This window comes from Anas acuta, chromosome 3 (genome assembly GCF_963932015.1).
Source record: "Anas acuta chromosome 3, bAnaAcu1.1, whole genome shotgun sequence".
In the NCBI taxonomy this organism is placed as follows: Eukaryota; Metazoa; Chordata; class Aves; order Anseriformes; family Anatidae; genus Anas; species Anas acuta.
In genome coordinates, this window is record NC_088981.1 from 103,072,028 (window position 1) to 103,082,890 (window position 10,863).

Consider the following 10,863-nt stretch of genomic DNA (forward strand, 5'->3'; position numbering starts at 1 on the left):
CACGCGACAGATTGCTGTCACTTCAGGTATTCCAATGTCCATAAAAAAAAGTGGCAACGGAGCACTAAGATCCTATGGAAGTCAGGCTATGGCTGCTGTGAGATCAGATCAACACCTGAAGTTCTAGAACATCTGCTCAACACAATACAAATTAAAATGAGAAATTAAAAGTTGTGTCCTGCTTAAAACCACACCACCGTTACCATGAAGATTTATTATTCCTACAAGTACTAGCAATAAGCTAGTAAAACCCATTGATTTTTACATAAAAGATGCAAAAGAAAACAGTTTTCTTAAGCACTAAATACTCTCTTTACCTGTGTCTTACAGAGCTGCAGCTGAAGCTACAATGTACCTGTTGTAGAAGGTGGCGAGCTGAGGCCAGCTACATCTCTTCTAGGGAACATCACCGAGCTCATCAAAATGCTTAGCGTGTTGCCACTGTTCCGGCCTCCAGCAGAGAGAAGCAGATGGAATTTTGAGACAAAAGACATTGAAACAGCTAAAACAACTAATCAAGTTAAGTGCAGATCAAGAAACTAATTGGCAGCCTGACAAATTCCTCTCAGGCAGCTTACTAATTAGCTTCCACACCCTATTGTGTTCAAACTACCTGCTGGGAACAGTCTCCACTGGCTGAGAGTGGAGGAAGCCAGATTGTGCTGCCTGCCCATCGGGGCAGGGGAATCGGTGCTGGCACTGGCTGATGGTGCAGATGTTATCACCTAGGGTCTCACAACAGCCCTACAGCTGGCTCTTCCGTCCCCATTCCCACAGACAGGCTTACCAACAGTTCCCTCAGACACCTGCAGACCTTCCAGTACTTTTACTGTGTATGTCCTGTTTTTTCCTCCCCAGTTCAAGCACACTTAGCTCTTACAGAGCAAGATTTAGATGGGAAATTGTTACAGTACCGACTTTTGGTTACCGTTCATTACTTCTGCTTTCACACTAGGAATCATCAAGTTTCTGTGAATCTGTAGAAGCTAAAATGAAAACCCCTGGTTTGGTTGCGGGGAGTTTCTTTGGTATCAGACACAGGCTGTCACTCTCCTGCACGGAGGTACCGCAGTTTGCAGAAGGGTATGTCAGCAGCCAAACAGCTGGCTCCTGTATGTGTGAGAATTCAGGCAAGTGCTATTCCAGTCACAAGTTTGAAGCTAGGAGTAAAGCAACTTCAAAAAACAAAGCATGACTTCAGCTCAGCTGCTTCCAGAGAAGCAGGAATGAGTAACTTGCTCCTGTTTACCCAGCTCATTCAGTGAGAGGAGAGCTGAGGCTCTGCTGAAAGCACAGGAGGAAGATAGGAAGATTAAACATTAGCTTTCACAGCTGACTTTAAGAAAACAGCTTTGTATTTCTTATCTTGCTAGATCCCGTTTATCAGCAATGCAACCCCTCAGCTGACCTTTTAAATTTAAGTTAAAGTGTTTAGGATTTACATACTGATTTGGTTAAGGTTTTCCTTTACACTACAGGAAGCATTTGCTAAGGTATGCCAGCAACCCAGGGCTTTATGGCCAACAGAACAGACCTGGGACCAGCAGAGCATATGCTGAAACTATTTTTAACTATTTTTAGCCAAAAAGGTGGCAGTAAACTAGCATCAAGTTAGGTATAAATCAGAATGCTCTATTCCAGTAAGCAGATATACCCTATAATGGCTCTTACGGGCTACTACTTATCACATCTAACTCTAGGACCTGAAGCTTATATATTTCCATTAATAATAAATTAAGTAAATATCTTTAATTGTATTGCTATTAAATAACTTTTATTCTATTGCATGCACAAAGGATGTAGTCTCACCCCTTACCTATTTCATACTGAAACCCTGAACAAGTGTCAAACACAAGTGAGATTGTGCTGTAGTCAGCCACACAGTGGGAAGAGAGGCTGAAACTGTGTATTTTAATCCTTCCACATTTAACAAGCAACTTGTCAATGGCAACCACGGAGCCTGTGCTGTATTCTCCCATTACTAACTAGATATGATCTAGTCATTATGCTTGGCCAAAGCAGTTTATACCAATTGCAGAGCAATATGAATAAAACCTGCACGTTTTATTTGCTATACACTACTGTTAACCCCATGCTCAGTAGCTTAAGACAGGTGTGATCCCATGGGAACTTACACGGTATTATGCTGGTAGCCAAGCTTTTGAGGTCACATATAGGAAAAGAAACAAGTTCACTTCCCTACCCATCATGGTTTTTCTCTTCACTTACATGGCAAGAGCCACCTAAGAGAAATTTGCTGCAGATTAACCAATCATGGCCAGTTATTTCAATATACTTTATTTTAAAACAGGTAGGTCACAAAACACTAAGCTTAGCCCATTCTGCCATACACAAGCTACAAATACTTGTTTGACAGTTGAGGGTCAGTCTTTAGTAGCATACATGAAAAGTGAATAAAAATCCATATAAAACAATATTCAAATAGTTTCCATAGGAACACAGATAAATGTGACCCATCTCCTAGTCATTTTTGTTGCATTTATGCCAAACCTAAACTTTAAAAAAAAACACTTAAAAATTCTAGCAAGAATTAAGTTAATGGTCCCCCAAATGCCCTAAATTGACTAAACTTGCAGTTAGTTACTAAATATTATCTATACATTAATACTAGCTGAAGCACAAGTCGCTGGATATTCAATTCCGCTTTCCCAGGCACAAGAGAGTGGCAGACTAGCAACATCCTGCTCCTCCACTTCAGCTAGGAACCCTTGCTCCTTGATCTGCTGCATTAGTTGCCTGGAAAGAAAAAACAGAAGTCAAAAGGCTATTTCACTACAACATGTAAGAAAACATTTTGGTTACTAACAACTACAGAAGTTTGACTTTGTAATCTGACAGTACATGCAAGGTGAAGCTGTGTTCACCATCCAGCTGCCCATGTGGTATATGCTCTGACCTTTTACTTCAACCCATGTAAACAGCTTGTCCTTTACACCTTCCAGTTAAAAGCCACGAACTTTGCTGTACACACATACATAAATGCATAGCAAAAAGCTTTTGTCTGTGCTAAAGAGATCTGCAGCATAAACCTCACTAATACGCTCCCTACAATTAAGGGGCAGTTTATATTAGTGGTCTTGTTTGGCAAAAAATAAAACCTAAGAGGTCATATGAGGGTAGAAAGAAGGCCACAGCCGTGGACAACAGTTATATTGGCTTATTCAAGTTCAATATGCCCCAAGCACAAGTATTACACACTAACAGGCACACAGTGCTACAGTGAACAAGCCAATTACTCTTCTGCAGAGCCAGTTGTAGTTCAGCCAGACAAGTTTGGGCTCTTACAGGAAGCCTAAAGCTTTGTGTGGCTTAGGGAATGCTCCAGGTGACAGAAGGTGTCATTAAAAGGAAAAAAAAAAAACAATACAACTCTTGCTTATACAGAAGGCAAGGCTAACAGAAGAATGGAGGAAGCTTCCCCTTTTATCATCAGAACTCCCCCAGATTGAAGTTCTTTCAGAAAATCTGGGAACAAGTTAATCATGCTTTTGGGTAATACTGCTGCCCAAATGCTTTCCATCGCTTTAACAGGTAAGCTTCAGTACAGAGATAAGGACTTCCTCTTATGAAAAGACACTTTTATAGAAGACTCAATCCATTAACTTGTCTCACACCAAAGAGCATCCAGGTTACTTTCAGCTACTCCTTATAAAAGTGCAATTTCACAGTGTGCTGGTACTCCAGAGGTAATCCTGCTTTCCTCACTTACCTGAGCAGTAACTTCCTGTTGAAATTTAACACACTGCATTGGGCAGTGAGCCAGAGCCCAACCTAAGTCAACAAAGAGCTCTCAAACAGAACACACTGTGAGGCTACACAGATAAGAACTGGTTTTATATTCCTGTTCCTTACAGTCAGGATTTAGCAAGCTGTCAGTTTAGAAGACAGCATACTAGCAGAGCGGTGACTGACTGCTGGGCAGAAAAACTGGCTACAGAATCTGTAATCACTCTGTTGTACCAAACAAAGCCAAGCTAGATACCCAAGTTAATGAAAAAACTCCAAGCACTGTCCCTTTAAAACGGCTTCTAGACAAAAGTAAATCAGAAAAAAAACAACTGGTAGCACTGATTGTTCTACTAATGTAGCAAAAGCCTTTTAAGGCATTGCCCTCCACACCAAGATCAAGTTTTCCAAGGACTCCAGCACCACAGCTGTGTGAAGGAACTGCCAACTGACTCAAGCTGTGGTTTCTGTACCAAAAGCACTTGATGGATCAAGTTACTCCCACACATTTCAGTTACTAACCATGCTGGTCTTGACATCACGTAATGTATTGTTGGCCTCTGGAATCCATTGAAAGTAGAAGCTGCAGCAACAGTGTAGGCACCCATGTTTTCAAACAGGATCCAGTCACCAACTTGCAGCTCTGGCATGTTGAAGCGCTCAACAATACGATCGAGGCCGTCGCACGTTGGTCCCCATATGCTGCAGGAATAGCAGCTGTCGTCTGGTTTAGGCCGCTAAAGGAAAGAGGATAATTAGTTTGACAGCCAAAACAGAGCTTCCAGAAGTAATATCATAACTGATACATGCACAGCACTCCATTTCTCCTCTAAAAGGAGGAAGAGCTGTTTGCAGTTCCTTCTACACCCTTGGCTCTGCATTACTTCCACTGCATGCTGCAGAAGTTTACTGCCAAATTCTGTCCACGTGAAGGGAGCAGTGAACAGAAGCGCCTCCAGTGAAGAGGATTTCCTACCACCAAGCTACAAGCATGAGATACTTCTGGATTACCGTACCTTTTGCAGAACTGGCTTAACATGTGCATGGTCATACAAGATGCAGTTGAACGACCCATAGACTCCGTCATTCACATAGTACATAAGCGTTTTGTCGTTAGCATCGTCTTCATCTGGAAGTAGAGCCACTGGTAAGAGTGCTTGGAAAGACATATATGGTTGGGCTAGAAGTAAGATTAAGTCTAAGTTTACATACCATCAGAACCTGTTTGCTCCTTTAACACAATTTTTTTGGCAATGATGTTGACCGCCAGTGTGAATGCTGATGCAACATAGTATCTTCCTGGCTCTGCAATAATCTGTATTCCAGAATCTGAAGGGAAGTATTTATCCAGTGCTGGGTTGATTACACTTGTGATCTAGGGAGTAACCAGTTGCAAATATTACTGTTTCAGCAGCTACTCAGATACTGTCTTAAGTCTGGGATGAAGTCATTCTTTCTTGCTCAGGATAATATGCTAGTCAAACATGGATTAAAATACGCAAGTAGCTAACTATATTGATTGGCTTTGCTTTATTACACTTTCAAAGTTTAAGAAAACAAAAGCAGACACTTGCAGCTTAAAAAACACACACACACACTGTTTGGCTGCTTAAGTTTAAGTGAAGTCATCCCTCCTAGACTCATTAAACCAGCATCAGTGACCCGCAAGTCACTGTCTTTCAACTTTAATTTCCAGTCCACTTCTGGTTCTGCTAATCACACAACATCCACAGTTTACCACGTCCTCAAGAAGTCATCTCACGGGATTTTAAGACTATAGAAATCTTTGTCATCACCTTTGAAATCACTTTGCCTTCATGAGCACTGTTACTGCCAAATTCTGAAGTTACCAGTGATAAAGCTGCCTCCAACTGCTGCACAACTGCATTATGCCATGGAGCCCAGTGACAACAGCACTTGCTCTTGTTGCTTTCCATAAGCCAATACCACACTAGGAGAAGGCAACTTGCATTAAGAGGTGTAACAAGTGAGGTGACATTAGCCCACGTTATTAGCAGAAAATTCACTGTGGAATTTTTTTGCTCTCTCCTGGTGGAAGTCGTTTAACACCACTTCAGACTGGCAGGTGTTCTGACAACACTGCTTTAAGTTAGTCCTGTTAATACCCAGCCACCTTGTCTCTCCTAAAACCAAAAGTATTTGTGTGAAAGCAAACTACACAATTATAACCAGGATTTGGATGTGCTTTTTGATCAAAACAGATCAGACACTGACCTGTTGGCTGCAACAATGCTCGTGCCACTCAGAACCATATGGGTTCAGGATTACCTTCCCAGATGGAAGCTTAACCAATCTAGAATGTCTGAAGAAGATCCTCACTGGCATAAACTTCTCTCAGCTGACCATCAAGTCCACAATTAAAGCTTGCTTTACAAGTTTGATGGCTCTGCTTGTTCATGTAGTCATTCAGCTCTACCTTATGAGCCAATCTAATTTTCAGTTGTCAGATACATTCCTCTCTCTTCTAAAACTCCATTTCTGACCACACAAATTCTATTGCCATGAAAAAACATAGCAGAAGAACAGTATTTTGTTTAATGCAGAATGATATTCAGAAAGATCCCACAACCCAAGAAGTTCTTAGCAAAGCTCTACCTCTTCAAACTTAAGCTTGACGTCTTCAGAGCCAGGGAAGCCACCACCGATGTCAAGCAGATACATGTTGAAGCCAAGTTCAGCCTAAAATGAAATTAAGCGGAACAGTGTTAAGAAAAGTTTAGTTTTTCAGCTTAAAAATCAACGTGAAGTCATTCTATTACGATATAGCAACAGAACTAGCTCACTGGGTTCAAGTAACAGCCATTTGAGCTACTGATTTTACTGCACCTGTAGGTGAGTTTTTGCAGAACTGTCACTCAGCCAAGACCTCAAGAACTCCAGCATGAAATTAGTGACTTAACAGGCTTTTAACCCCGTAATCAGTTTTACAATTGATTCAGTTCTGCCATAACAGTTCCAGATGAAGTAGAATTAGACTTACTCCCATATCAAACACACAGCGGGCATCAGAAATGGCTTGAACGAATGTCTCTGGGTCTGTACATCCACTGCCAACATGGAAACTACAAAGAGAGAAAAATATTAGTTGCTGTTTTCTGAGTGAGTCAATAAGTCTATAGAAAACTCAAATCACAACATGCAAAGGCATCTTTATTGTCAGGTAGATTAAAGAAATCTTAAAGGGATCACTTAAAGGAGTCTTACTGAATATGACTGCATTTTGCAGTTATCAACGCACCTAACACCAACAATGGCAAGGTCCAGCTCCCTTGCACGCTCCAGAAGCAGCCTGCTTGTCTTCAGTGTAGCTCCAAATTTGACACTCAGACGACAAACGGCTTTGGAGTCATCAGTTGTGATGCGCAAGACTAATCTAGAAACAGGAAAAAAAAATGTTTAAGTTCTACTATACAATACATCATTATCAGGCACTTTCAACTTTAGAATAAGGCTGAGCTTAAGCATGCAAGCTTTCCTGTCTGTCTCCTCCTTGTGTCAGAAAGTTCTACAAACTTATAGACTTCAGTGGCTGGAAGTAGACCTATTTTCTCATAATTTTACATTACTTTTTAACTAAAGAAGTTGCTGGTAACAGCAGCTGTTTAATTAACCTAAGAATTCAATCAAGAATTATAAAACAACTACAGAATAAACTTACTTGGCTTTTGGATGGGCCCTTGCAACTTTCATTAGCTCTACTTCACTATCAAACGTCATCATCTGTACACCACTGCTAGCAGCATGCTTGATCTGAGATATTTGTTTGCAGGGATTTGCATATATTATTCGCTCCGGAGAGACACCGATGCTCTGTACCAGCTGGATTTCCGTCTGAAGAAAGAACAGATTACACTCATAAAAGATTCTCTTTACTTCTAGATGAATAAGCAAATTAATCAATAAAACTAAAGTGAGAGTGCTTGGTTATGCTTTACTGGATACAAACCCACCCCGAGGCTGAACATACACTACTACCACAGATCAGAACACGGTCCAGATCTTACCTTACTGGCACAATCAAATCCTGCACCAAGAGCAGCAAGAGTCTTCACTACAGCTTTGCTGTCGTTACATTTGACAGCATAGAATGGGGTTACTCGAGGAAGGGCTTTACGCCACCGTATGTGCTTCTTTATAATATCCCCGAGGTCAGCAACGTAGAAGGCATCTTTATCATCCTAGAAAAAATACACAAAGTTACAACCGATGGGTAACAGGATAAGCTTGGAGGTCAGCATTTGAGGAGAGCACTGTGAAACGCAGTCATTTTGCTATCATACTTACAGAAGATGACACTTCATTTATTTTTTGGTCAAGGATATCCTTGGCAGTAAAGCCTTCATCAAGGAAGGTGAATTCAAATTCTTCATTGCTGAAGTTATTCATGATTTCTGAGTTTTTGGGTTTATGCAGAAGGACTTGGGTACAAATTGCTGATACAGAAAGAAAAGAAAAAAAAACACAAAAATAAGTCATTAATTCAAGATTTCAAATCCATGGTCACTATATGATCACTACTTATAATTGTCAATTACATGACCACTGATTTCTATAGAGATCACTAACAGCATTAAACAGATGACATCAGATTTAATCAGAACCAAAAAGAGACACTCCACAAAACAGCCTTCTCAGATTGAAGACAAGTTATCTTCTATTCATAGACTGTATGATGTTCTGAACCCTATTAAAAATACCAAATGCTATTGAATATTTTTAGTCCGTCCCTGGAAGCTTCCAGCATATTTTCCTTGACCTCCACACTGGAGTTTCTGCTAATGTTGTGGCTAGTGCCTGTGTCAACATACTCAGCACTTTTCTAATATCTCTTAAGCACTACAGTAGCTCACCAGTTTCTGGGGAAAGGGTTTACTACCTATTAGAGACAGAATTAGAGCATGTTACTGAACTGAGCAGTAACAAGTCTTACGAGGTCAATGCAAACTAAGCATTTGGACTCTCACTGCAGTTCTGACTGCATCTAGCAGAGCCTTGAAGTTGCTCTGTCAGTGCTTGGAGCTCCCCTGTTCTTCTATCCACAACCTCCAAGCTATACTAAAAGAAAACTTCAGCTGTCAGGAGTGGCAGATACACCCGAGAACAGTGGTTCCTAATTGTGGTGCACAGGCATACATACATAAAGCCTGGACAGCAATTCCAAGTAACACTTTTTAACAAGGTTTTACAGCAGGCTGTAGTAAATCCATACAGTTAACAAACCAAGCAGCAAGCCACCCCCTGAAACCCAGAACTAAAAAGCAAAGAGCACATTCTTCTGCCACCCAAAGCCTAACAAGTACTCGGCAAGTTACCTCGGTCACTTTTCCTGAGCACTCCAAATATAGCACGGCATCCTGCTTCAACTGTTAGTTCAAGCAGAGTGTGCTGCTTTGCGAAGAGCTCAGCAAGCGCAAGACTGTGAGTGACTCATAGGGAAGATATGGTTTCATGTAACTGTGTCCAGCCCTCTGCCTCCTCTCAGCACTTTTTCCTACATAATCTAGCCGTACAGATTAGGATTGAGGATTATGTCAGCTGTAAAGTATTCAGTAATCTTGAGTTACATCACTGCTTGCCCTCTTGTAAAAAAGGGCACTTATTACACATGCAAGATAACCTAAGTTACATTTGATAGATTTTTTTTGATTAACAAGGTTCAAAGTCCGCTAGAATCATTCATTTCATTCAGCGTGCACACTAAAACCCATTACACTTCAACCATGATAACAACTTGGGCAAGAGATGATAAAACTTCATCCCAGCCTTCAGAAACATATGGCACGTGAAGCACCGCTGCCAAGGGCTACTTCTCAAGGACATTGCCAATTCTTTTTTTTTTTTTTTAATAATTTCTCACCACGCGAACTAGATCTGAGATTCAAACTCGACTAAGCTCTAACGAAATGAAACCTAGCAATCCTCATCCTCCCCCCCGCATGCGGCGTTAATTCTCCCAGCAGCTGGATTAAAGTCAGCCCTTCAGGCTCTTCCCAAGCGGCTTTCAGAAGCCGGCAAGTTAAAGGCTTCTCGGGAAGCTGCTCGGGCACTTGTTCCTACAGACAGCCTGCACCTTGTCGCAGGGAGATGCTGCAGCTCCGCACGGCGCAGCCCGGGGTTTTTAATCAATTAAACCCTTAATGAGGGCGTTCACACCCCCTCCCCGCGTGGGGCAGCGCAAGAGCCACGTTTCCCCTCGCAGCCCGGCGCGGGCTGTGCCGCACGGCCCCACCTCCCCGTTATTTCCCATTTACGGCGTAATTACCCCCAGCCGCTGCGCTCCGGGATCTCCTTGGCGCTTAATTCTCCACAGATCCCTCTCAGAGCCCCCCTGAGAAGCGACCCGCTCCCTCCAGACCCTTCCCGCCCCCCCCCGCCTCACAATTCCCCTCACGGCCGCTCCGTCCCCTCCCCGTCCCCCACAGCCCCGAGCCACCCCCGGGGGGCCCCGCGGCAGCCCCGCGGCCTCACCTCAGGCAGGCCTGCGGCCGGGGCCCGGCTCCGCGGAGCGGCGGGAGGCGGAGGTGCGGCGGCGGCGCGGCCGCGTCTGACAAAGCGGTGGTGGCGGCGCGGCGCCCCTATTTATAGGCCCCGGCGGCGTTGCCATGGCAACGCACCAGCTCAAACCAGCCCCGAGCGGCTGCGGCCGGGCCGGCGCCGCGAGCGGCCGCTATTGTGACGTCGGCGGCGCGGAGCACGCGAGGCGGAGGGACACGCCCCGCGGAGGGACACACGGCTCCGAGAGCCACGCCCATTGGCTCACGCCCCGCCCATCAGCCCCAAGCCCCGCCCCCCGCGCTGAAGCCCGCCCGCCCCTCCCCTGAGGTGCGCTGAGCGCGTCGGGGCTCTGCCCTCACAGGGGGCCGCTGTGTGTGTGTCTTTCTGCCTGTTTCCTCGATTTTTTTCCTTCTTTTCTCGCAGTTTCTAAATAAAAGATGGCGTTTCGGTGCGCCAACAGCTGTACGTTGTCCCTGCTGTTGCACAAGCAGCCCCACACCACCCCTCTTCATGCACAGTTCCCCCTACACATTGCCCCTGCCGTGCAAAAACAGCCCTGAGAGTACGCAGTTTGTACCCAAAACACATCCCGGGCATCTT

The 10,863-nt window shown here is 43.7% G+C and overlaps 1 protein-coding gene across 1 annotated transcript; it reads right to left on the reverse strand.

The window, feature by feature from the left end:
- Nucleotides 1–2,282: 2,282 nt before the first annotated feature.
- Nucleotides 2,283–10,412, reverse strand: ODC1 (ornithine decarboxylase 1). Its single transcript, XM_068678582.1, has 11 exons — nt 10,237–10,412; nt 8,053–8,201; nt 7,773–7,946; nt 7,427–7,599; nt 7,007–7,141; nt 6,749–6,830; nt 6,364–6,447; nt 4,960–5,122; nt 4,764–4,876; nt 4,270–4,484; nt 2,283–2,757 (listed from the first exon to the last, which is right to left on the reverse strand). Exons 2-11 carry the CDS (start codon nt 8,152–8,154, stop codon nt 2,616–2,618), a joined length of 1,383 nt encoding a protein of 460 aa, XP_068534683.1. The 5' UTR covers nt 8,155–8,201; nt 10,237–10,412; the 3' UTR covers nt 2,283–2,615.
- Nucleotides 10,413–10,863: the final 451 nt, after the last annotated feature.